General features: G+C 42.7%; 1 protein-coding gene across 1 annotated transcript in view; it reads left to right on the top strand.

The window, feature by feature from the left end:
• DCUN1D4 (defective in cullin neddylation 1 domain containing 4) overlaps positions 1-4,042 on the top strand; it is a 90,341-nt gene extending 86,299 nt beyond the window's left edge. Inside the window, exon 11 of the mRNA XM_061145991.1 lies at positions 1,683-4,042. Within this exon, the coding sequence (XP_061001974.1) occupies positions 1,683-1,723 (41 nt within the window). The 3' untranslated portion in view covers positions 1,724-4,042. The remainder of the gene's footprint in view (positions 1-1,682) is intronic.
• Positions 4,043-27,323: the final 23,281 nt, after the last annotated feature.

Here is a 27,323-nt window from a genome sequence, read left to right as displayed (position 1 = left end):
TAGGTAACAACAGTAAAATATTATCAACAAATTAAAAACAAACATATATGTATATATATGACTGAATCATTCTGCTATACACCAGAAACTAACACACATTGTAAATCAACTATACTGCTATTTGAAAAAAAAGATAAGGACAAATTTGCAAAGGCAGTAAGGGTAAAAAGGAATACATTTGTTTGGCAACAACAGCTTCAATGGCAATAACAATGGCTACAGCCATTTTGAGAACCACCCCTTCTCATCAACCATAATGAAGCTGAGAAGATGGACCATACTTTCAATGTGCTAAAGTGAAAAATAAACTTGTTAACCCAGAATATTTACTCCATTAAGAATATCCTTTAAGAATAAAGGCAAATAAAGATAATTTCAGATAACTGAAAACCAAAAGAATATGTTCCCAGCGGTTTTGCAGCACGTTTAGCAGCTCATGCTAGATCGATGGATTGGATATTTTACTAGTATGCAATACCCCTCCTTATCTTTAGTAATATCTGTTGCCTTGAAATCTACTTTGATGTTACTGAAGTAAGGAGAGATATTTCAAAACAGTAAAATATTCAATATCTCAATTTGTTATATCTATCGATATATTCAATCTATTCAATTTGTTGTATCAATCTATTGATATATTCAATTTATTATATCAAGAAAATATAACAAAAAGGGACAGAACCAAGAGGAAAATTAGACAGATCCACATAGTTGAGATTTTATCACATCACTCACTGATAAGCAGATAAATAGACATTAAGGATAGTCAACATTTGAAGAGCAAAATGGTCAAACTTCATTGACTTACATAGCACACAGATTTCAACAGCTTAAGAACAGGCATTTTTTCAGGTGTATGTAAAACAATACCAAAAGTAACCATATAGTGGTTCAAAAAACAAGTCTCAGATTTGCTTAACAGATTCCAGTAAGGTACCAACAGCAAAACTAAATAATGGTCTCAGAAGTCAGAATGGGGATTACTCTTGAGAAGAGGGATAATAACAGGAAGAGGAAAAGAAATGGGCATTTGGGATACTTATTCATCTGTTTCTCAACAAAAGAATCTTCCTAGAAAACAAAATGAGGCAAAACTTCAAGCCTGGAGAACCTCATCAATGAATTCGTCCCAATGTTTGAGGAAGAGATAACATTAATATTTTGAATCTTGTTTTATAATGTCAGTGTAACCTGAGGACTTTACAAGAAAGAATCCTTTAAATCAGTTTCTTTTGTGTCATATATGCAAAATCTTAAACAAAATATTAAATTGAAATTGATAAAGATGATCAAACTGGATTTATTCCAAGAGTGAAAAGTTAAACTTTTGAAAATCAGTCAGTGCAATCTACTGTATTTACAACATGAAGGGGAAGATCATATAATCTCAATAGTTGAAAAAATATTTCACAAAAGCATCTGATATTCATTAATTAAGTATCTGATGATCCATACAGTTAATCATCTGGGAAATATAAATTAGAACCTCTTGAGGGGCTACAATGAAAAATAAAATGCCTTCCTACCTCCAGTTTAGTGAGGAGACTGAATGACTGAGACGCTTGTCCATGGCTGGTGTGAGTACGCTTTGCTACCCATACTATGGAAAATCATTTGTCATCTGAACATACAAACTAAATTTGAACATACATAATCCCTGTGATTCATCATTTTTCCCCTAGGTATAACTCATCAGAAATGCTCGAGTCTGTGTGCCAAATGATATTGAAATGGAAGCAAACCACCCCTACGTGCTGTGTGATTATTACAGTTCTACTACCAAATGGGGAGACAGTGGAAACAGTGTCAGACTTTATTTTTTGGGTCTCCAAAATCACTGCAGATGGTGACTGCAGCCATGAAATTAAAAGACGCTTACTCCTTGGAAGGAAAGTTATGACCAACCTAGATAGCATATTAAAAAGCAGAGACATTACTTTGTCAACAAAGGTCCGTCTAGTCAAGGCTATGGTTTTTCCAGTGGTCGTGTATGGATGTGAGAGTTGGACTGTGAAGAAAGCTGAGTGCCAAAAAATTGAAGCTTTTGAACTGTGGTGTTGGAGAAGACTCTTGAGAGTCCCTTGGACTGCAAGGAGATCCAACCAGTCCATCCTCAAGGAGATCAGCCCTGGGTGTTCATTGGAAGGACTGATGCTGAAGCTGAAATTCCAGTACCTTGGCCACCTCATGAGAAGAGCTGACTCATTGGAAAAGACCCTGATGCTGGGAGGGATTGGGGGCAGGAGGAGAAGGGGACAACAGAGGATGAGATGGTTGGACGGCATCACTGACTCGATGGGCATGAGTTTGAGTAAACTCCGGGAGTTGGTGATGGACAGGGAGTCCTGGTGTGCTGTGGTTCATGGGGTCGGAAAGAGTTGGACACGACTGAGCGACTGAACTGTCTGACTGAACTGTCTGACTGAACTGACTGACTGACTGACTGAACTGACTGACAGACTGACTGAACTGACTGACGGACTGACTGAACTGACTGACTGAACTGACTGACTGACTGAACAGACTGACTGACTGACTGACTGAACGGACTGACTGAACGGACTGACTGACTGACTGACTGAACTGACTGACTGAACTGACTGACTGACTGACTGACTGAACAGACTGACTGACTGACTGACTGAACTGACTGACTGACTGACTGAACTGACTGACTGACTGAACTGACTGACTGACTGACTGAACTGACTGACTGACTGACTGACTGACTGACTGACTGAACAGACTGACTGACTGACTGACTGACTGACTACCAAATGAAAGAAACAAGATGCAGTTCATTCTCTGTAATTCCCTTTACATATGATTCAAAACCAGGAAAACTAATCTGCAGGGTTAGAAGTGAGGAGGTTTCCTCTGAGGAGCAGAAGAGTTGTCATTTGGAGCCAGAGTAGGTGAGGGGTGGGGATGAAGTTCTAAGGTTCTGGTAGTGACTTATTTGTCTTAGGGAGATGGTTGTACAGGTTTTTTCACTTTGGAATTGCTCCTGGAGCTCTGCAATATTTGTACCCTTTTTAGTTATACATATTCTACTTCAGAAAAGAATTTATATTAACATGATAGCATAAGAAATTGTCCACTTTACTGAAGTTGTAAAATTTTTGCATTGCCATACAAATACCACCGTGGTTTTTGTATGCAGCAGCATACATCCTATGTATCCTATGTATACAGCAGCAATTCATCCTATGAATGTGTAAACCCCAACACAACTCAAGAATCAGGCAAGTGGGCGCAATGTATGTGGTATGGGAAGCATCCAGATGGATCCCTAGGCTGTCACAGCTGAGCCATGGGGCTGCCAGGAGTCTCAAGGACAAGAAGACAATTAAAGAAAATCCTTTATGGGGCAAGGGCTTTGAAGAAGCCTCAGGTTAACAAATATCCAATGGGAACTCTCCTCCTCTGCTAACTGGTAGTCATGGATCACAAGCAATCGAGGTGTGTAAAATTTGCCACCAAATTAATTGCACGTGGGGCTTCCCTGGTGGTCCAGTGGTTAAGAATCCACCTTGCAATGTAAGGGACACAGGTTTGATCCCTGGTCTGGAGGATCCCACATGCCGCGGAGCGACTAAGCCAGTGCGCCACAGCTGATGAGCCAGTGCTCCAGAGCCTGCAAGCTGCAACTGCTGAGCCCATGCATTGCAACTACTGAAGCCCAAGAGCCCCTGCTCTGCAACAGGAGAAGTCACCACAGTGAGAAGCCCATGAACCCCAGTGAAGAGTAGCCCCTGCTCGCCTGACTAGAGAAAGCCCATGTGCAGCAATGAAGACCCAGAGCCCCCCCAAAAATAGAATAAGTACATAAATAAATCTTTTTTTAAAAAATGATTGTACATAATACCTGCTGAGCTCTTTTTGTGACCCAGGCCCACTTTGCAAGCTATAACTTATTTTGTTCTCACGATAACCTTTTTCTCATTACACAGATGAAAATATCAGAGGCACAGACTGGTGTAGCAACTTCCCACAGTGTGGGAGTAAAGAGGCAAGATGTGAACCCAGGCAATCTAGCTGCAGGGCCCAAACTCCTAGTCTGTCCACACAGCTGTTCCAGGCTCATTAGCAACTTTACAAACTGGTCTTGCACACATCTCAGTAATGTGATGGAAAGAATACAATTTGTTTTTTTTTTTTTTTTTTTTAATGCTCTGGTAGAATGTTTTTCCCTGCCCAAATAAAATATTTTTGTTTTCTCCATTGGCTGTGGTTAGAAACTCATCTGCGTGAAAAGCCCTTCCTTTGTCAGCTTTATAATAGAAAATTCTTCCTCCTGCCTAGTCGAGGGGGAGGCTTAGAACTAGGGGAGGCTGCTAGAAAGTTCTGACCTTAGGAGAGCTTGGCTGTGACAGCGAGTAACTACCTGTTTCTAGAAGCAATAGAAGCTCTCTCTTTACAAAGCCTGTTCTGCTCAGGACCCCATCTGTTTCCAATCCTAATTCTTCAGGAAAAGGGGAGATACTGTGAAGAATCCGCCTGCAATGAGGGAGAACTGGGTTTGATCTCTGGGTTGGGAAGATTCCCCTCGAGGAAAGCATGGCAACTCACTCCAGTATTCTTAACCTGGAGAATCCCCACGGACAGAGGAGCCTGGTGGACTCTAATCCATGGGGTCACAATGAGTTGAACATGACTGAACGACTAAGCACAGCACACATCATTTTGTAACATCAGACTTTCCTCAGTGGGACACCATTCAGTTTTTTGTTTGTTTTTTGGTCAGGGCTTCTAGGTTTTTATTTATCTCTTTATTTGAAAATACATGAAATTCTATGAATTTGGTTTTTGTCTCTCTGATGAGCAATTGTGGTGTTGGAGAAGACTCTTGTGAGTCCCTTGGACTGCAAGGAGATCCAACCAGTCCATCCTAAAGGAAATCAGTCCTGGGTGTTCATTGGAAGGACTGATGTTGAAGCTGAAACTCCAATACTTTGGCCACTTGATACAAAGAGCTGACTCATTGGAAAAGACCCTGATGCTGGGAAAGATTGAGAGCAGGAGGAGAAGAGGACAAGAGGATGAGATGGTTGGATGGTATCACCGACACAATGGACATGGGTTTGGGTGGACTCCAGGAGTTGGTGATGGACAGGGAGGCCTGGCGTGTTGCGGTTCATGGGGTCGCAAAGAGTCAGACATGACTGAGCGACTGAACTGAACTGAACTGATGAGCAACTGAGCCAATGTGGGAACCAGGAATCCAGATTTTGACACTCTACTACCTCCTTTAAGCTGCTAACAGCATTCTGCATTTCCAAAGTTTCACATTTTGGCTTAATCTGACTTAATTTTGTAGTGACTGAAAGCTAGTTCCTTCTTCAGATTAAGTTCTAAACAACTATGGGTCCAAGGAATATACTACCAGCTAAGATATTACACATATGTACTTATGACTCATTTCATTCTGTAAATGTGTTTCTGGAAATGGTTGATTAAAGAAAGTGACTTTAGAGAAGATAAGTCAACCCTGTCAAGGCTCGGATTGTTTAGGGGTGCCAGGCTGTCTGGGAGCTCTGATTCCAGCTCAGGTAACTGTTGGGTGTCAGCAGATGGCAACGTGTTTGCTGGGATGAAGTCTGACTGAAGCCAGTGTGAATGGCAACTGTTGCGGTGTTTCTGCTTGTCCGGGCAGCTATCTCAGCGTGTGAGACCTGCTAGCCTGCCTCATCTCATACAGCTTAATTACATGAATACTAATTTTATGGATTCCTTTAAATGCCAAGTTGGTGCCACAAACAACTCAAATATTTTTAGTCATCAAACAGGTTAGAAGAGGCATAGAAATGCCAAGTTTACAAGGAGCCAGCCCTTCCCAGACTTCTAATTTCTGTTTCTTGGAGAAGAAATGATTCCAGTGTTCTCAATGAGACAGATTTCGGTTCCGTTGTTTTCATGTCGTGTCCCCAGATCGTAGCAGCAATCAACAACATGTGGCTGGGATGCTTTGCTTATTGCTCATGACTTGGTGATAAAATGTGTTCCTTCTCTAATTTTAAAATATTTTTAAATGATAAATGAGCATGGTTACAAGTTATATAATTCAGAGAGGATTCTAATGAAAACATCATCCACACCACTCACTCATTCCCAGCTCAATTGAAGCTGAACTGTGAAACTTTGCAGATGCTAGAATTTTCTTAACAGCTTAATATACAAGTTAATATGGGTTTTAAGAAAACAAAACCCAGGGTTTTCTCTTGCTGTTTGATGGTTTGTTCTCCAATTTCTCCATTTACTACTGAGTCATGTTATTCAGTTGGTTTATCATATCTTTTTCTCTAGTGTTTTAGACTTTAATCAAATGTATGATGATGGGGCAGAAAACCTGCAAATTCATTTCTCTTGAATCTGTCAGAGAGTTGAGGTTGTGTCAACCAACTAACTTGAAATCTAAGGAATTCCATGGTGGTCCAGTGATTAGGGCTTCACGCTTCACTGCCGTGGCCTGTGTTCAATCCTTGGTCGGGGAACTAAGATCCCACAAGCTGCTTGGCTAAAAAAAGAGAGAGAGAAAAAAAAATCTAAGGGTAAACAGGCATCTCCGAGAAGGAATGGGCTGTGAGCACTTGCTTGACCAGGGCAGATGCTTCTAGATACAAGTTGGTAAGAATTCAACTAAGGTTTTTAATGAATTACTAAGGGCTGAATGCGACTAGAATAAAAATACATAACTCCTTGGAGCTTCAGAATTTGCACCAGTTTGCAGGTTCTTCTGGAGAAGGAAATGGCAACCCACTCTAGTATTCTTGCCTGGAGAATCCCGTGGACAGAGGAGCCTGGTGGGCTGCTGTCCATGGGGTCACACAGAGTCAGACACGACTGAAGCGACTTGGCAGCAGCAGCAGCAACAGGTTCTTTGGGGCTTTCCAGGTGGCGCTAGTGAACCTACCTGACAATTCAGGAGACATAAGAGACGCGGGTTCGATTCTTGGGTTGGGTTGGGAAGATCCTCTGGAGGAGGGCACGGCAACCCACTCTAGTATTCCAGCCTGGAGAATCCCAAGGATAGAAGAGCCTGGCAGGCTACGGTCTATGTAGCTGCAAAGAGTAGGACATGACTGACGCAGCTTAGCATGCTCACAAGTTCTTCACTGGAGCTCACCAGGGGCTCACAGGAAGGCTGGGGATGGGGTGGTGACAGTGGCTGGTGTCACAGCCAAGGAACACTGAGCTTCAGGATCACCTGCTCTTTATCTTCAGGGAGAGGCTGCCTTGTCCCGCGGGCTGCTCCTTGCACGCACAGCCCTGAGACGTGGCCTAGGGAAGGGGCTCAGAGCTGGGGCTCCTGGCACTCCCAGTGGGAACATGCTGGCACCTGCATGGTGGATCACCTCTCCCAACAAGGCCAGGAACCAGTCCTGGAGGCCCCGCCCAAAGGGTTCTTCCAGGAACCAGGCCTAGGCCACAGGCCTGCTGTTGAGCAGGAGGATGTGAAATAGTGGAAGTGAAAGGTCAGAACTGCCCCTCTGGCCCTAAGGGATTGTAGGTGGTGATAAGACAGGAACCAGGAGGGGAAGAGTGAGATAAAGAGGAAGGGAGTTGGGGATGAGATGAGCGGATGCTGAGGGCGTCAGTGAGGACTCTGGGAGGGGGTCCCCCAGATCCTACCCCTCCCATACACCTGTGGCTGCCAGAGCCCAGGCACCTCAGCGATGCAGCAAGGCCAGGAGGTAGGGGCTGGAAGCTAGCTGCCGTCGTAGGCTGTGCTGTGGCTCAGACCAGACCACCACAGGAGCCCGGAAGGGGGTGCCCTGGAGCTAAGCTCCACGCCTCCCTGCACTGCCCTGGGTACCCACCCCTGGGCCCGGTCGTGGGGCTGCGGCCAGCCGTGCTGGACCCTGTCCACCCTCAGCAGCTCTTCTCTCGTGGTAGCCAGCCTGGGCCAGCACTGCCCGGCTCGAGCGAGCAACTGCCCTGGGCCTGCTATGGACCTCACCCTCTAATGGTTAAATGTAGAGCCCATGGGAACCATTGCAGCTAAAGCCAGAGCCCCACCATTTTCAAGTTCAGGCACAGCACGCTTTCACAGGGGTTTGGCTTCTCTGAGTGCTGCACAGAGGGTCTGGGGAAGGCAACCCAGATGTGCAGGAAAGTTTTGGTTTGTGGGATAAAATTGGAACAGGGAGACAGGAAGTGGAAGGAGCCCACAAATGCATTCCTTGCCCTTCCTCCTCTCCCCTTCCTCTCCCGTTCTTGACTATTTAGTGACTCCAAGATCCGGGCAGCCATTCTAGAGACATCCACGACCCTGGGCAACCAGCTATGTTTTCTTGAGCATCGTCTTGTATTTGCATCCCTTTGTCCTTGTTCAGTGACCTTTTCCTCTAACTCTGGCTTCCCAGGGATTGTTCCCCATCCCCAGGCCCCCCTAGGCTTCCCAGGTGGTTAGTGGTAAAGAACCTACCTCTCAATGCAGGAGACAAGAGACGCGGGTTCGATCTCTGGGTTGGGAAGATCCCCTGGAGGAAAGCATGGCAACCCACTCCAGTATTCATGCCTGAAGAATCCCATGGACAGAGGAGCCTGGCAGGCTATGGTCCATAGGGTCGCAAAGAGTCGGACATGACTGAAGTGACATAGAACGCACATACAGGTCTCACTGCTAATAATACACTGGCTATTAAGTTTTACTACAGGATCTTTTTTCTAGGGACCCCAAGATCAGGCAGCAAGTGTGGAGGGTGGTTAAGGTTTTCTTCTGGGGATCTTGCCCTAAAGCAGACTATGTGGCCAGGTGGCCCTTGATGGAGGGCTTTAGGGCTAGAAGTGCAGGGAAATCAGGCCAACCTCAGTGTTTGTGAGAGCCTGGGCAGGGTCTGGCCTGTGAGGGACAGCCAGAGAATGACAATAAGATGTGCAACCACTGGGCGGTCCAGTGACACCTTCTACAAAGCCTAGTCTTTTATTTATTTATTTTAGCATTTAATTATTTGACTGCACCAGGTCTTAGTTGTGGCATGTGGGATCTATTTCCCCGACCAGGAGTCGAAACCTGGGTCCCCACCATTGGGAGCGCAGAGTCTCAGCCACTGGACCACCAGGGAAGTCCCCTTGCAAAGCCTAATTTGAGAACACTTTCTCCCCAAAGCCCCCAAAACAGAGTGTGTTCCTCATGTACCCAGACACTGACCAGAGGAAAAGAAAGGAGATAAAAATCGGAGATGAAGCCGTTCTAGTGAGGCTGCTCAAACCAGTCCAGACAGAGTTCCATTACTTTTCAACAGATTAAAATTTCATTCAGAAAGGAGACAATTTAGATTTGGGAAAGATATAAATATATTTTATCGGCAAGTCTAAGTTGTTTCTCCTAGCCTAGGAAGAATATCAGTTACAAGTGAAAGAAAAAAATCCAATTTACTCTGCAAGTCTACATGGCTTTTGAGCAGTTTTGTGGGCCACCTGTAACTCACTGGAAGATTCGGTGAGAACCAAGATTACAGGACTGAGGAGCACCAGAGGTGGCCATGGACTGGCAGACTGCTGGCCAGCACAGCCGTTAGCTAACTTTGTGATTGGGAGGTAGTTCTTTCTGTATCTTGAAATACGGCTGCTTGGCCAGATCCATGTTTCTAAGGCAGAGGTAGCAAACTGCAGGTGCCCACAAGGGCCAGGGAGTTACTGGAGTGGGTGAAGTGGACCTCACGGGAACTATGTGAACTGGAGAACGTTTGCTCTGTATGAACAGGCCGCCACTGCAGAAAAGAGGGTGTGGTGTTCCCAGGGAATAGCTTAACATTTATGGAGGCAAATAGATGATCTCATGTTAAGCTCACAGTAACCCTGCATGGAGATACTGTTACTATCCCTATTTCTCAGATGAAGATGATAACTTGAGTTGCTTCGAGTCCTGAGGCACAGAGAGGTTAAGTAATTTGAAGGCCAAACAAGTAGGAAAGTGGCTGAGCTGAGCTTCAGACACAAGCAGTCTGGTGCCAGAACATGCCTGGTAATGATAGCACGATTCTGCTGATTTCCCATGATTAGTCAGAAACTGAGATTTTAAAAACTTTCAGAAAATGATCAAATGAACTTATTTACATAATAGAAACAGACTCACAGACTTAGAAAACAAACTTATGGTTACCAAAGAGAAAGGTTTAGAGAGGGAGAGGGATAAATTAGGAGTTTGGGATTAACATGCACACACTACCATATATAAAACAGATAATCAACAAGGTCCTACTGTATAGCACAGGGAACTCTATGTAAATATTCTATAATAACCTAAATGGGAAAAGAATCTGAAAAAGAATAGACATGTGTATAACTGAGTCACTTTGCTGTACACTTGAAAATCATACAGCATTGTAAATCAACTACATAAAATAAAATTGTTTAATTAATAAAAAAATGTAAATACTCCAATTTAAATATTCAGAGTTTAAAAATACTCTCCAAGCCAAAGAAAACAGAACTGTAGGCCAAGACATGGCCTGTGGGTTGCCAGCATGTGTCTGGCGTCCCATGAGCAGTAGTTAGGCAGTATCCTTGGAAAGCAAAGTTTGTGTTTTTTTCCCCCAGATATTCATGGCAGAGTTTAAACTTGGTTTTTCTACAGAGCAGTCAAGCTGGGCACCTACACTTTTACCGATAATGTTTTTCATTGCTCCACACATTTCCAGAATTTTTCTTTTGGAATTGCCTTCACAAAGGTTTACAAACCAGCTATATTATGTTGTAACCATATCTCCTTTTTAGATGAAACTAGCATTTCCCTGCGTGATTCCAATCATCTTCACCAGATGTGGCTCTGAATCACTTCTAGTTATTTCCAGAAATCACATCCATTCCGAGTGCATGGCAATTTACTGCCCGGGGAATCATTCAAAAGAATGTATTTCAGAAATCATTAAAATACATTTATAGCCTTCAAGATAATGATCTTTAAACAGACACACCGATTCATCTCTTCATGTTCTTATTGGTTAAAAAAATCCAGCCTCTGATATCAGGCTTCATCTCATTTATATTAGCTGAGTTGATATTCTGGGCAATGATGTGATATTATCCCTTATAAAGTCTGCCATACAAAATCAATCATCTCTTTCTTTCTCTCTCTCTTTGGTGCTAAAAATTATGACAAGGTACAGAAGTTTAGATAGTTTAAGCCTACAATAGGATAATACCTGAGGTCTTGTGAAGCTGACCAGTGTGCACTAGATGCTTTTTCCAGGCTTTCTGCTGAATGTGTATGAAGGTGGCTCCGTGCAGCGTAGCCTTTCTAAACACACCTGCGGTTTGCCTTTAGTTCCTAGGATGTGAAATAAATTCCAGTGTAGTTACCAGCCACATAAAGAGTGCAGTTTTCCACAAGTAATTTAAATGGGGAAAAAAACTAAAGAGGAATACGAAATGAAGAATATCAGTGGTGGCCAGTTAGACAGATCATCCTGTTTCTGTTGCATCCATTCTCAACTCACAGTCTTCCCGAAATGGGGTGGGGAGGCTGGGCACTACCCTAATACCATCTGCTCCACCGCCTAGATTAGCAGGAATAAGACTGGCTTCCAGCTAAGCAATATTATTCTGTCTCTATTGCATATATTCTACAATCCACTTATTTTCTTTATTTTTTCTTGTATTTTAAACCCATCATCTTCTTACCCTAAACAAGTACTAGTGCATTTATTGTTCTTTCTGCCTAATAGTTTCTAGACTTGGATGTTTTGATCTGAAGTTTTTCTTTTAATGGCTGGAATTAACATAGCAATGTCGATTTAAAAATTTTCCATGTGAGGATATTAAAAAGAATACCTCCTTTTAGAATGAATAAACAACAGGGTACTAATGTATAGCGTAGGGAACAATGACCTGTGATAAACCATAATGTAAAATAATTTTTTTAAATATGAAAAAAAAGCCTGCTAAAATGTGTATACTGAAACAATGCCAGGGTACTTCAAAACAGGACAAGTCGTGCAAATTAGTATGTGCTCTTCATATACCCTAGGTTGGGAATTATTTATAATTATAGTGGCAGAGAGTAGCATAGTTTGCCTTTTATACTAAACTTTATTGGCTATTCTGGACCAAAACAGGAATATTTATTGTATAAATATTTCAAATAAGAACACATTTGTATGTTTTAAAAAAAAATTATGATTGCTGCCATTTGACGAAAGGTGATTTTAATCTTTAAAAAAGTAAAAAAAAAAAAAGACACAATCCTAGAATAAAAAATGATGAAATAAAAATTTCTCTTCACACCCTATATGATCACACCCATTCTTGAAATGAAATGAAAATAACAAGTGTAGGTAAGAATGTGGAGATATTGTAACCCATGTTCCCTGTTGGTGGGAATGTAAAGTGGTGCTCTAGAAAACAATTAAAAAAATTAAAATTTCCATATCCTCCAACTCTTCTACTTTTGGATATATACACCCGTAAGAATTGAAAGCAAGGTCTTGAAGAGAGATTTGTACACCCATATTCATAGCAGCATTATTCACAATAGCCAAAAGGTGGAAGCAACCAAATTGTTCACTGACAGATCAATGGATGAACAAAAAGTGGTATATAGATACCAAATAATGTACAAATCAAGAAAGAATGAAATTCTGACATGTGCAACAACATAAATGAAACTTGAGGACATTATGCTAAGTGAAATAAGCCAGTCACAAAAAGACAAATACTGTATGATTCCACTTATATTAGGGACTAGAGTTATCAAACTTTTAGAGAAAATAGAATAGTGGTTGCCAGGGATGAAGGAGAGGGGAATATGGGAGTTATTGTTTGATGGGCATAGAGTGGCAGTTTTGCACACTGAGAAAGTTCTGCATAATAACGTGAATACACTTGACACCACTGAACTGTAGACTTAAAAATGTAAAGGATGGAAAATTTTATATGTTATGTGTTTCATAACAGTTAAAAATGAAAAAATAAAAGAAACCATCGTTCTCCTCTTCAAAACAAAACAAACCCTTCTCTACATGGGTGTGTCTCTTGCTTCACTCATGTCTCAGCAGGCTGGGAAAACCTCGTCTCAGTTGGACACTGATCCTCAGTGGCTCTTTGGGGATCACTGGGCCAGGAGCCCTCATGCTTCTAGGAGGGAGCCCAGGTTCTAGGCGAGAAACAGAAGGAACAATGAAATGTCCTTGGTCTCAACCAACAGGCAGTTTACCTGGGACAGGGCAGGGTTCTAGGAGGAGCTTGGCTATGTCCTCTAGGCAGTGGGAGCCTGCCGGTCTCTGGCCACTCAATTTCAGATGAGGAATCTAACTCTGGAAATGCGTGGTCTTATTTATTCCCCGTAGCATGGGGTAACAGGCAGCTGGTTTAAGGACCAAGCATTAATCAGTGGAATGGGGCTGAGTGTCGGGGCAGGGATCTGGAGCGCCCCCTGCTGCTCTAGTGGGCGCTCTGCCTTTGCTGTACAGCAAGATCAAATCAACACTGACTATCCGTGAGAAGGACTTGCTGAATCAGAAGCTCCAGTACTTTGGCGACCTGATGCAAAGAGCCAACTGCTTGAAAAAGATCCTGATACTGGGAAAGATTGAAGGCAAAGGGAGAAGGGGGTGGCAGAGTATGAGATGGTTAGATAGCATCACTGGCTCAATGGACATGAATTTGAACAAATTTTATCATTCACTCTATCATAGTGAATGATAGAGGAGTCTGGTGTGCTGCAGTCCATAGAGTTGCAAAGAGTGGGACACAACTTAGAGACTGAACAACAACAATTACCTTTGTTGCTGGGACTGCCCTGCTGGCTCAGTCGGTAAAGAATCCGCCTGCAATGTGGGAGACCTGGGCTCGATCCCTGGGTCGGGAAGATCCCCTCCCCTCGAGAAAGGAATGGCTACCCACTCCAGTATTCTGGCCTGGAGAATTCCATGGATAGAGGAGCCTGGTGGGCTGAAGTCCATAGGGTCACAAGGAGTAGGACACAACTGAATGACTTTCACTTTCAGGAATCTTGGGGAAGCTGCTGAATGAATACCAATGTTTTAATCTCCTATCCTCACCCCCTAGCTTTATTAAGGTGTAACTGACAAATAAAAATTATAAATATTTACAGTGTACAATGATGTTTTGATATATGGATACATTGTGAAATGATAACCTTGGTTAATTCAACATACCCATTGCTTCACATAGTAACTATTTGTGTGTGTGTGTAATGAGAACATGTTGCCTGACCAGATTTCAAGTATACAATTGTTACTTATGGTCATCAGAAGTAATCTATATATTTGCTATATGCTATATATTTGTTGTTGGTTAATTGCTAAGTGGTCCCTGACTCTTTTACAACCTCAGGAATACTGGAGTAGGTTGCCATTTCCTTCTCCAGGGCATCTTCCCAACCCAGGGATCGAACCTCAGCCTCCTGCATTGCAGGTGGATTCTTTACAGCTGAGCCACTAGGGAAGCCCATGCTATACATTAGATCTCCATAGTTTATTTATCCAACCTGCAGAATTGAAGCTTTGTACCCTTTTACAAACATCACCTCATTTTCTCTACCCCCAATCCCCGGCAACCACCATTCTACTCTGCTTCTAAGTTTGACTTTTTTAGATTCCACATATATGTGAGATCATGCAGCATTTGTCTTTCTGTGCCTTGTTTATTTCCCTTAACATAATGTCCTCTAGGTTCATCTCTGTTGTCACAAAAGATAGGATTTCCTTCTTTTTTAAATCCTAATCATATTCCTCTGTGTATACATACACCACATTTTCTTTATTCATTCATCCATTGAAGGACACTTAGGTCGATTCTATATCTTGGCTATTGTGAATAATGCTGCAGGGAACATGGGAGTGCAGACATCTCTTCAAGACTCGATTTCATTTCCTTTGGAAATATACCAAGAAGTTGTACTTCTGGATCATAGTGCCACCTAAAAATTGGCCCTTGCCATCTGCCTCTACCAATGCAGAAGATGTGGGTTTGATCCGTGGATCGGGAAAGTCCTCTGGAGAAGGAAATGGCAACCCATCCCAGTATTCTTGCCTGGGAAATCCCATGGACAGAGGAGCCTGGTGGACTACAGTCCATAGGGTCGCAAAGCAATCTGCCTCTGCAGGGATTAAGCCACAAACTGCTATACTGCTAATCTTCAATACACCCTGAAAGGAGTTCAGGGTGGAGATCAGGAATGTGTTCTCTGGGAAAAAACAGCAGAACAAACCTTCAGATGGTTAGATATTTTTAGGAGACAATTTTATGAGCCCAATTCTTGCAACTCCTCATGTCTAGAAAAGCACTAAAATCATTAATGATGACCTCTGCTCTTCATGACTAGCAGCAGGCCTCTACCAAAATGTATGTTTTACTGCATATAACCCCCTACGCTAAAATCGTATATAATACTGACCTCTCGTCTACCTCTTAGGAGCAGTTTCTCAGAGCTATCTGAAATGCTGTCTTCTGGGCTATAGTCTTCATTTTATGCCCAAATAAACTTTCCTTACGACTCTCATATTGTGCATTTTGTTTCTGTCAACAACAGGTGGTTCAATTTTTTTGTCCAGACCAATTCAAGAAGCTTCTCACGTATGTTTTCATCTAATAATTTTAGAGTTTCAGGTATATTTAAGTCTTTAATCCATTTTGAGTTGATTTTTTATATGGTATGAGATAAGGGTCTAGTTTCATTCTTCCATATGTGGCTATCCAGTTTTCTCAACAGTGTGTATTGAAGAGATTATTCTTTTCCTGTGTGTATTCTCAGAACTTTACCAACAATCAATTGCCTGAAAATGCGTAGATTTATTTCTAGAATCTCTATTGTGTTCCATTGGTCTATATGTCTGTTTTTAACGCTATTACCATGCTGTTTTGATTCTCTATAGCTTTGTAGTGTATTTTGAAATCAGAAAGTGTGATGCCTCTAGTTTTGTTCTTGTTTAAGATTGATTTGGCTATTTGGGGTCTTTTGTGGTTCCACATACATTTTAGGATTTTTTTTCTATTTCTGTGAAAAATGTCATTTGAATTGTGATAGAGATTACATTGAATATATATATTTCTTTGGGTAATATAGATATTTTAATAATATTAACTTTTGTAATTTAAGAACATGGAATCTTTTACCATTTACTTGTGTCTTCTTCAATTTCTTTCATCAATGTTTTATAGTTTTCAGTGTACAGATATTTTACCTTTTTATTAAATTTATTCCCAAATATTTTACTGGTTTTGATGCCACTATAAATGAGATTTTTTAAAAAGTTCTTTCTTGGATAGTTTGTTGTTAGTTTATAGAAATGCTACTGCTTCTTGTATATTGATTCTGCATCTTGCAACTTTACTGAATTTGTTGATCACTTCTAGTTTTTAGTGGAGTCTTTAGGGCTCTCTCTATAAGATCATGTCATTTGCAATATTTAAGTGACTTTATAACCAGTTGGATCACAGTGGTGAATACCAGCTCAATACTAGTTTGCCCATTAGGTTCTTAATAAAGGTCTTTCAAAAAATTTCCAAACTCTGCTTCACTGAACTGAGGAGGGAGGAAATTTGTTTGTATCTGGAACAAATTCGCTATGGAAAACAAAGTGGCTCAGATCAGGTGTATGGGTTTAGGGAGAATCAGGGAGGAGGGATGGTCAGCAGCTTGCCAACAGGAAAATCATGGAAGAGCCAGGTAAGCTGTGGTAAGGATGCGGGCAGAAAGAGTAAGTTGGAAGGAACAGGTGGAAAAACACCTCTCCCTTCTCTCTTTTCAAGGAAGTGTGCAGAGCCTTGGCATAAGTGAGTAACTTTCCAAAGTCTAAAAGTAAGGACAACTCATAATCTTCCTTCCTCCACTCTGTTGGAGCTCAGAGAAAATCACAAAGCAGATTTTCTTTAAGCCAGCAAACCAGATAAATGACTGGTTAGTTCAGGGAAAAGTTAGCTTTGGTATACAATCATGCTTAATAGCCTTTTGGCATCTCCTGGGCACATCTTTCCTACTTTCCCTTCTTCCATTGGGAGGTGATGATATTGACAGACAAGAAAAGCTGAAAGCCAAACCGGAAATAGAAAAAGCAGCGAAAGGTCTGGAGAGCATCCATGAAGACTGGGTGGTAGGCAGCATCTTCCATCAGAGACGACCATCCCAGTTTAAACATGAGAATCCTCCTGCCCTGGGGGTGGCGGTAAGCCCCATCTGAGAAGAGAGGCGAAAAGTCTGCTCTGTGTGCAGACTGGAGCTGGAGCCAGCACCATTGCATCTGTGTTAAAAGGACTTAAGAAATTCCCCCAAGGAAATTGCCTGCACACTAACAGCAGAGTCAGCTCAAACCCAGGTCTCCCCCTAAAGCTGTCCTCCTCACCAGCGCACTAGAGCATCTTGTGATAAATCACCCGGGAGTGTAAAAAGGGCCCACCTAGAGGAGGGTGGTAGTGGCAGGTGGTAGTGGCAAAGGAGAGAAAGGATGCCTGAGAGAGGTTTTTTTGCAGAAAGCACTCCAAAGGACGAATGTTATTCATTTTTCTCAGTGCAGCAGTCTGAAAAAGCATAGTTCAAAGATCAATGACCAATTAACATCCAGCTGCTGAAAGAGAATAGTGCTTTGACCTTAGCAGAAAGTTACATAAACTCTCCCCAGGGCAAGAGACACTTTAGGGAGAATTAAGAGGTAGCATAAACACAGCTCATTTTTGAAGAACTGGAAGAACTTTCCTGTTGAATCCCTGGGATTCCACTAAAAGCTGTGGTGGGTGGAGCCCAGAGGGGACTCAGCAATAGCTCTAGAGGTTCTGTTAATAGGATTAGGGGATCAGGTTTCTAGAGGTATCTCAAAGACAGTGAGGTGGTGGTGGTGTTGGAGAGTGATTCCCAAATTCTTCTTTTATGCTTCCGTGTTGCTCTCTGGACCCAAGTTTGACTGTGGCAATAAAGGCTCTGACTTGCCTGGGGCCCGTGACACGTGGTGCTTGGTTTGATAAGCACAGACAGGGAGTGGTGTGTTGGAAAGAACTCTGAACTGGGTTCTGGTCTGGGCTCTGCATTATGGGCTAGCTCACCTTGGCTGTGTTACACTGAGATGACTTTTATCATTTAAAATACAAAAGGGGGGAGATCAGGATGGGGAACACATGTAAATCCATGGCTGATTCATGTCAATGTATGGCAAAAACCGCTACAATATTGTAAAGTAATTAGCCCCGAACTAATAAAAATAAATGAAAAAAAATGTCAGAAAAACAAACAAACAAAATAAAATAAAATACAAAAGGGTGGGGCTCAATTAATTTTTAAAAATTCACTCCAGCTCTGAAAGGCTATGATTCTGTGACCCTGGAATATTTTCATTTCCTAAGAGAAATGAAATTTTCCTAAGTTTCACACAGGAACGTTCATGAAGCAAATCTAACTTGGAAGTAGAATAACAATGACAATAAACATTTGTATGGCACTTATTGGTACCAGACATAGTTTCAGTGTTTTACAACGTTGAATCATTTAATTCTTAGCTCAATCATTTGAAATAGATAGTAGTATTATCTTCACGTTGCAAATGATGAAACCAAGGCACGAAGAAGTTATATAAGCCTGTGGGGTCGGCGCTACTCTTACCCCTATTCCACGGGTGAAGACACAGACTTACAGGTGGGCGCGTGCTGCCAGCTTTGGGCAAAGGATGGGAAGGGTCCGGTACGGCTGGACCAGGAGCACGTGGCCAACGCAGTCCAGGGGGGCACGTTTGTCCAGGGCACCCCCTTCTGGGCCCTTGCAGGAGTGCCTGGTCTGAACCACACCACAGCGGTACAGAGAGCAGCTCTGGGAAGCTAGCTTCCAGCCCCTACCTCCTGGCCTTGCTGCATCGCTGAGGTGCCTGGGCTCTGGCAGCCACAGGTGTATGGGAGGGGTAGGATCTGGGGGACCCCCTCCCAGAGTCCTCACTGATGCCCTCAGCATCCGCTCATCTCATCCCCAACTCCCTTCCTCTTTATCTCACTCTTCCCCTCCTGGTTCCTGTCTTATCACCACCTACAATCCCTCAGGGCCAGAGGGGCAGTTCTGACCTTTCACTTCCACTATTTCACATCCTCCAGCTCAACAGCAGGCCCGTGGCCTAGGCCTGGTTCCTGGAAGAACCCTTTGGGCGGGGCCTCCAGGACTGGTTCCTGGCCTTGTTGGGAGAGGTGATCCACCATGCAGGTGCCAGCATGTTCCCACTGGGAGTGCCAGGAGCCCCAGCTCTCAGCCCCTTCCCCAGGCCACGTCTCAGGGCTGTGCGTGCAAGGAGCAGCCCGCGGGACAAGGCAGCCTCTCCCTGAAGATAAAGAGCAGGTGATCCCGAAGCTCAGTGTTCCTTGGCTGTGACACCAGCCACTGTCACCACCCCATCCCCAGCCTTCCTGTGAACCCCTGGTGAGCTTGGAGGAGAGAGCGATTGGGAGCATTTACGGCTTTTCTCGTTGTAGAAAACTTCAGTCGGTTTTCTTCAGTCAATGGATCGATCAGTGGCTACTGTGGAGCCTGAATGTGTACAAAGGTTACACATTTGTACAGGTGTAGAGGGTTTCAGGTGGCTACAGGTTTCTGGAAACAATGAGCTGTTTGTTGACTTCCTGGCTGCAGACAATCTGGTTTGTGATTTGATATGAGCTCCAAGAGAGCAGTGGGATGAAGATGAATTATTCACTATCCGTACTTTTAAAGTTTTTAACATAATTTTTTTTATGCCAGGGTTATACATACTTCCTTGAAAAGACTTTTCCAGGTAAGCAGACAGATGAAAGATCTCACAATTAGATGTAGGGAGGCCCTCGGTTGCTGGCTGTCCTCACTGTGCCAGGTTTGTAGACTGAGACGCCGAGACCCAAGGAGGATTATAGAAATCTGCCCCTGGCCCTTGAGGAGCTCAACACATCCTCCCCAATGGGACTGATGGTGGACTATAATAAAAGACTCCCACTGAAGCATGGCTGCATTAGGCACATGGGTCATGTAGAAATACAGGCGGGGTCCTGGGAAGCCAGGGCAAGTTCAAGGCTTGGGTAAAAGCATGAACGAGGCTGAGGAAGGTATGTTAGACTCAAGAGAGATGCGGGTAGATACTGCCAGGGACCCAGAAATCCCAGGAATCTTTACCCAACCCCTTTTAAAATACATCTACAAGTGGGTTTCCACTTACCAAAGCATCTAAAAGCTAGATCCAAACAGCCCTCTTCCAATGATGAAGACTGTCAGAGAGACAGTACTTGGTCACCCTTTCTACTGAAATTGTATGAAAATGTTCTAAGTGAAGGGAAAGTTAGACTGAAAGTCAGGAATAGTTAACATTTTTCTTCTTTTAAAATTTTCTTGATCACGACAATGCTTCCCAAGAGATCACATAAAGTTAATAAAAGGGATTAAGTGCATTCCTCTTTAGTGAGTTCTGGAAAGTGAACAGTCTGAGACCACCTTCCCATCACTAACATGTGTGTCTTTTCTAACAGAAGTATGTTGAAAAGCACTTTTTTGCACTTCAGTTGAAATTTATTTGCAGTTAATAAATAAATAAATAAATCCTCCTCAGTCAAAAACGTTTCTTGAGCACTTACTGTGTGCCAGGCACTGTCCCCAGTCCAGGGGGGTGCTCTAGTGACCAAGACAAAAATGATTTTTGTTCTTATTGAGAAGAGAGATAATACAGAAGGAAATATTTAAATAAGCAATGATTTTGTAGATAATTTTAGGAGGTATGAAAGTGATAAAGAATGCTTCGGGTGGGGTGTGCTACTTTAGATAGGATAAGATGGGAACACCTATCTGTGGAGGTGAGATCTGAGCTAAGATCTTGATGACAATAAGAAGCCCTGGTGGGAACACTCCACACAAAGGCATTGCAGAGGGCGCATTCCTGCAGTGGGAAGAGGCCCTGCGTGTTCTGGGAGCAGAGAGTGGCCAGTGTGGCTGAAGCAGTGAGGGGAGAGTAGCCCGGTGAGGGTTGGCCAGCATAGATGACACAAGTAGGGAACCCATTTGGAAGGTTTTCTGCCAAAAGTGTGGTGTTTATCTACCTCCTGGGCAAAGTTAGAAATGCAGAATCTAGGGTTCCTGACACCTCTGCATCTTAACCAGGTCTCTCGTGATTCTGTGATTTGTTTGCACAGTGGGGATTTGCGAATTGCTGTCCTAGAGTGTCTGGACATTGTGGTTCTGGGATCTCACTTGGAGAAACTCTGCTAATAGCAAACTTAGAAGACAGGCTTCACTCCTGACCCTGGGCACTGTTCCTTTTCCAGGAACTTACTCCACTAAGTCTGGAGAAGGAAATGGCAACCCACTCCAGTATTCTTACCTGGAGAATCCCATGTGCAGAGGAGCCTGGAGGGTTAAAGTCCAGAGGGTGGCAAACAGTCGGACACAAATGAGCGACTAACGCAACAACAACTACAGGACAATGACGTGATCTGGCCACCCTGTGAAAACCGTGCAAGTCCCAGCTGTGTTTTAATGGGGAAGAACAAAAGAGCAAACTGCATACCTTCACGGCTGGGTCAGGATTCCCTTTTTTTAAAAGAACCCCTTCATGTGGTTTAGTGGTGACCGTCATGTACAGGGAAATGAGCCCCAGCACAGCTTCCTTGGGTTGAGTTTCACTTACATATTGCAGTTCGTATCATCACGTGCTTGAAGACAAAATCCCCAGGTGCTGCCCTCTCTAGGCTTAGGCTGGGCTGCATGGTTGGACCTTCATCACTAAATGTAAATCGAATCTTGTTTGTGAATCTGTAAAATGATTTTTCCTCTAATGACCACGTAGGACCAGAGCCCATCAGGTTTAGCACTTTTGAATTCAATTTAACACCTATTATTTAGATAAGTGATTTAAACAATACATTGACACTTGTCTGGCATACACCCATAAGTCACTTCACAATATGGACAGAATATTCATACTCCCACCTGCCCAGCTTCTCATCCCATCACCCCAGCCCTGGCCCCCGGGATGGCCCTCATGGCATTTTGCACACGAGAGGCTTTCCCTTGAATGGAGAGGTAAATTTAAGCATGTTTCCACATCTGTGCATGTACAATTTAGGGAGCCAAAGTCAGCCTGCCATAAATACCATAAATACTTAGGGGATTTTAAATGTGTCACTGACTAACTGAAAGTGAGTCATTCCAGGCTGAGTCAGCCAAAGTAAAAGCTGATGCGATTTGAAGCCAGCAGGTCGGGGAGTTGGTGGACTATTTGGGGTGACTGCTAGTGGCAGGGTTTGCAGAATGGGAAGATCTTAGGAGTGGCTCCTATGGAAACGGCAAGAGTTTACAAACCCACTCTCCCTACAAGTAACTCTTTGCTTCTGTGTAAGGGAATGCTTTTGCAACTATTTGGCTTTGTCATGGTTTATTTTGTTTTTTCCCTTGGCAACTGTGGGCAGAACTTGTTCTGGGTTTTCTGCCCTCTGGATTTGGGTGTGAGTGAATTTCCATTTTTGCTACTTGTAGATCTTTGTCTAGCTTTGAGGAGGCAGTTTTGCAAGCATGGGCGGCCTGTGCATAATGCCCCACGGAGGACATACCAGATATCTAATCACTGCCTCGTGGCAGCAAACGTAGCTCACCAATGTGCAGTGCCTCACAGCCTTGCTGGAGCTGCAGATCCTTTCAGGACCTTGCAGACGATTTTTCAGCTTCTTTTATTTGAATATGAAAATAAGGTTGCCAGGTAAAACACAGGTCACCCAGTTGGATCTAAATTTCAGCTAAACAACGAATCATATCTTAGTATAAATAAGTCTCAAATATTGCACGAGACATACCTACATAGTTGGAGAACATTTGTTGTTTAGCTTAAAGGCAAACTCAGCTGGGCATCCTGTATTTTTATTTGCTAAACCTGGCAACCTTAGTTAAAGAGACAAATACCTCATCCATATGATATCTTTTATGTGTGGAATCTAAAATATGGCACAAATGAACCTGTCTACAAAACAGAAACACGTGCACACATATAGAAAACAGACTTGAGGCTGCCCAGCGGCAGTGGGGAAGGGAGAGACACAGACTGGGAGTTTGTGGTTGGCAGATACAAACTATTGCACTTAGACTGGATAAACAGCAAGGAACTATATCCCGTCTCCTGGATAAACCATAAGGGAAAAGAAGATTAAAAAAGAATGTGTATATGTGTTTAAGTGAGTCATTTTGCAGAAATTAGCACAACACTGTAAATCAACTACATTTCATTAAAAAAATAGAAAATAAAAAAAAAATTGGTGTGTGCAGCTAACGTGGGGCTGGCAGGAGGCAGGGAGGCTGCTCTCAGAGCAAATGGCCTCTCCCAGCTGGGTGGCAGCTGTCTGCAGCAGGAATAACTCCAGACCAAACAAACACACTCCAGCTGTTTGAGATTTTTTTAAAAGTTGGCGGTGCGGGGAGCAACCGAGGGCCGTTTTAGCTGTTACCACCCTTAGGGTCCTAGCTGCCAAGTACAGCCAGCTCACCTGAGGGATGGAGCAGGGTAGGAAGGGCAGAGTGGGGGTTCATCCCCAGAGGGAGAACCTCAGGGCTCACCTGGATCCGGAGGGAGCGATGGAAGCAGAAGAGGGAAGCCTTGACCCTTGAAGACAGCTCTGTGGAGCCCATCCCAGAATGCAGGAAGGTAAAGACAGGGCTGCAACAGCCTGGGTACCACCCATAGCCCCGAGCATGGGGCAGAGAGTATGCCAGGTGTGGCGTCTGCTGCAGCAAGCACTCGTCTTCTTGGGAAGAAACACCTGGAAGATACTGTGACATCCTGAAGAGAATGTTTTCTACATCTCCTGGGTGGCAGGGCCTCCCTGTCAAGCCAGCCATCGAGAGAGGCAAGGATAAGGATCATCCTCACTGGCGGGGGATGTCCAGAGTGAATTCTGGTTGGAAACAAGGACCCGCTGGGTGGCCTTGGGTGCAGCAGTTTACTCATCTGTTGCTTCAGTCTCTTCTGCTACAGGATAAGGTTAGAATCAATGGTGGGCTCTGCCATCTCTGATCCGTTATTCTCCTGGAAACTGCTCCAAGTTGGAACAGAGTTTCCCCAGTCAGGTTAGTTACCTACACCAGCTATAAGAAAGAATGAAATGACAAAGCTTAAAAAAAAGAAAGAAAGATAAAGGAGGGGAAGCGAATTTATTCCCTGCATAATTATCAACATTATTTCTCATCATTTGCCATCAGAAATTCATTCCCCTTGCTGAGGGATGGCATTCTGAATGTGACCCACATTAATAAATTGATGCAGAGGCAAGACAAAAATGTAGTTATAATGATTTTGGTATCTACAAGATGTCCATAGAGTCTGGAATCATAGATAATACTGTTTTACATTTTTTTCATATTGAAGATATTTGTGATATTATTCACCCACATTTCTGGAATGTGTGTATATATATGTGTGTATATATAATAATAAATAGTATATATTAAATATGTAATTGTATAATATGTATAAATACATATATGTTTTTAGTGTATGTGTGCACACAAGTGTATGAGAGAAAAAATAAATATGGCAAATATTAATAATTAGTGAATCTTAAAAATAGTCAATGAAAGTAAATACAATTCTAGGTTTTCCACTGGTGTATTCAGGTAACTACTACTTAACCAGTCAAAACATTGCATTTGAATGGAAAAAGAAGCTTTCAGATCAGTGGGGTATAAGAAATGATTGCAATATTTATGTTAGTTATTAAGGGCATTATTTATCTGCTAAGTTGTGTCCAACTCTTTAGCAACCCCATGGACTATAGCCTGCCAGGCTCCTCTGTCCATGGGATTTCCCAAGCAAGAGCACTGGTGTGGGTTGCCATTTCTTTCTCTAGGGGATCTCCCGAGCTCAACGATCGAACTCACGTCTCCTGCTTGGCAGGTGGTTTCATCACCGAGCCACCTGGAAGACTGTATTAAGGGCATTAAATATACAGAAAGGAGGCTTTATAAGAATGCAAATAGTTTATGGAAAATATCTAGTTGTATTTTTATTTGTTTTCATTTTGTAACTTTACATTTGATATGAAAAGCATTTCTAATTTCTACATCACATCCTAGCAAAAATTGCAGGAATCCATGGGTTCACTCCTGGCTACATCTGCTACTGACTGAATGGGCTAAACTGCTCCACCCAGAACTGATCAAGGCCTTGCTAATGCTTCTTGTTTATGAGCTACACCGGACTACTTTTCATTAAAACTGAAGCATCAACTCTGTGTTTAATTATTTTGATGAAATAATTCACCAAGTAAGGATTATTTGAAATCCATTTTCCCCTGAAGTTCAGTTCAATATTTGATTGCTGGAAGGTAGAGGTGGGGGTTATGTATAAAGCATGACTTTTGTCTCAGTAAGCTTGGGGTTCCAGAGGCTATAGGACACAGGTTGCATGAAGATTGCTGTTCTAGTTCTGGTGATGGAATTGGAAGCAGGATCTTTTTTTTTCTAAAGGAATGGATCTTCACGGAGCCACAAAAGGTATGGGTAAAACCGCAGTAAGCTTCAAAGCCATCTCCAGCCCTTCTGAGTAGAGCAAAGCTTGTTGTCAGAGAAGGAAGAAGGACCTGTTCTGACAGCCTGGAGTCACTGACTGTTACCCAGTATACCACCCAGGGCACATCCTACTGCTTTTGGGCTACCCTGCAGAGAAAGTCAGCGGGCCCTCTGTTTATTGAGGTCAGTGACATAGTCCTGACCATATCAAGGGAGATCACCTTTCAGGGCCTGGGCTGCACTACCACAATAGCCCACTATCTTATAAAAATATATGGCAGAAAGTCCCACACTTATATTTCAAACATAATATTGGGGCCTAAATTTAAGCTCCTATTGAGCAATCATGTTTCATCAGCCAGCTGTTTGTCTCAATACATTTGGAGGATTTTCCAGGCAAGAATACTTGAGTGGGTTGCCATTTCCTTCTCCAGGAGATCTTCCCCACCCAGGGATTGAACCCGGGTCTCCTGCATTGCAGGCAGACGCTTTACCCTCTGAGCCACCAGGGAAGTCCATTTGGAAGGCAGTGTTTAATCTTTTGAGAAAGATAGGAAACAAACATAGTTTAAGTCTCTTTAAGAAAGGAAAGTATTTTAATTAAAAAGAACTGTAGGACTTCCTGGTGGTCCTGTGGTTAAGAATCCGCCTGCCAGTGCAGGAGACACTGGTTCAATCCCTGGTCTGGAAAGATTCCACATGCCACGGGGCAGCTATGCCCGTACACCAGTAACTACTGAAGCTCTCGCACCCTGGAGCTCCTGACCCAAAACACGAGAAATCACTGCAATGAGAAGCCCATGCAGCACAACAAAAAGTAGCCCCCACTTGCCGCAACTAGAGAAAGTCCATGCCCGGCAAGGAAGACCCACCACAGTAAAAAATATAAAATAATAATAATAATAAAAATAATAAAACAGTAGTCTTTCTAAAAAAAAAAAAGGAACTGTAAACAAACTCTTGCGCCTAAAGTTACATTTGTTTAATTGGACATTATATGCAAAGAATACCTCTTTGTTGGAAAGAGAAGGTGCTGCGGCTAACCAGTGCATATTTGCTAAATAATAGATAGGGTTAAGACAGTCTCCGTAAGAGAGACTGTCTGTATCTCTGGTGATAATTCTTTTTGGCTGTGTTTCTCAGCCATCCAGTGTAAAGCCATCAGAACTCTCTTGTTATCAAATTACTTTATGATGAAAGTTTTTTTTACCACATGAAATGTAAATGTCTTTTATTTGTTTGGATGTCAGTTATCATGAAACAGATGAAAAGTCACAAAATGCCAGGTAAGAAGCAGTAATAGATGAAAATGGTACTTGTTAATGACTGCAAATATAAATAAATTTAAAACAAGTTGTGTTTTCTCCTTTCCTATGAAAAACTGTTTCAGGTTCTTCTAATGTTTTATAAAGTACATTATAATTTCTGGTATTTGAAACAGTAGCATGGTAAAAATAGGACTTTCAAAAATCTTAAAACCAAAACACAACAGGAAGATTTGTTTATGTTTCAACCGCAATAAATCAAAGCAAAATAATTTGAGTAGCAATCAGTAATGGGATATTTACAAATATAGCTGCCACTGCAATATTAAACCTTATTAATCATCCAGTAGTCTTATTATCTGTGTTAATATTAACATTTTCACTTTAGACTTAATTTGTGTGGAAGGATAAAAAATAAGTAGTTATATCATTTAAGTTATAAATAAATCTGGTTTCCCTGGTGGCTTAGATGGTAAAGAATCTGCCTGCAATGCAGGAGACCCGGGTTTGATACCTGGATCAGGAAGGTGCCCTGGAAAAGGAAATGGCAACCCACTCCAGTATTCTTGCCTGGAGAATCTCATGGACAGAGGAGTCTAGCGGGCTACAGAGTC

This window comes from Dama dama, chromosome 6, assembly GCF_033118175.1.
Source record: "Dama dama isolate Ldn47 chromosome 6, ASM3311817v1, whole genome shotgun sequence".
Taxonomy (NCBI): Eukaryota; Metazoa; Chordata; class Mammalia; order Artiodactyla; family Cervidae; genus Dama; species Dama dama.
This window is presented reverse-complemented; position numbering and strand designations above follow the sequence as displayed.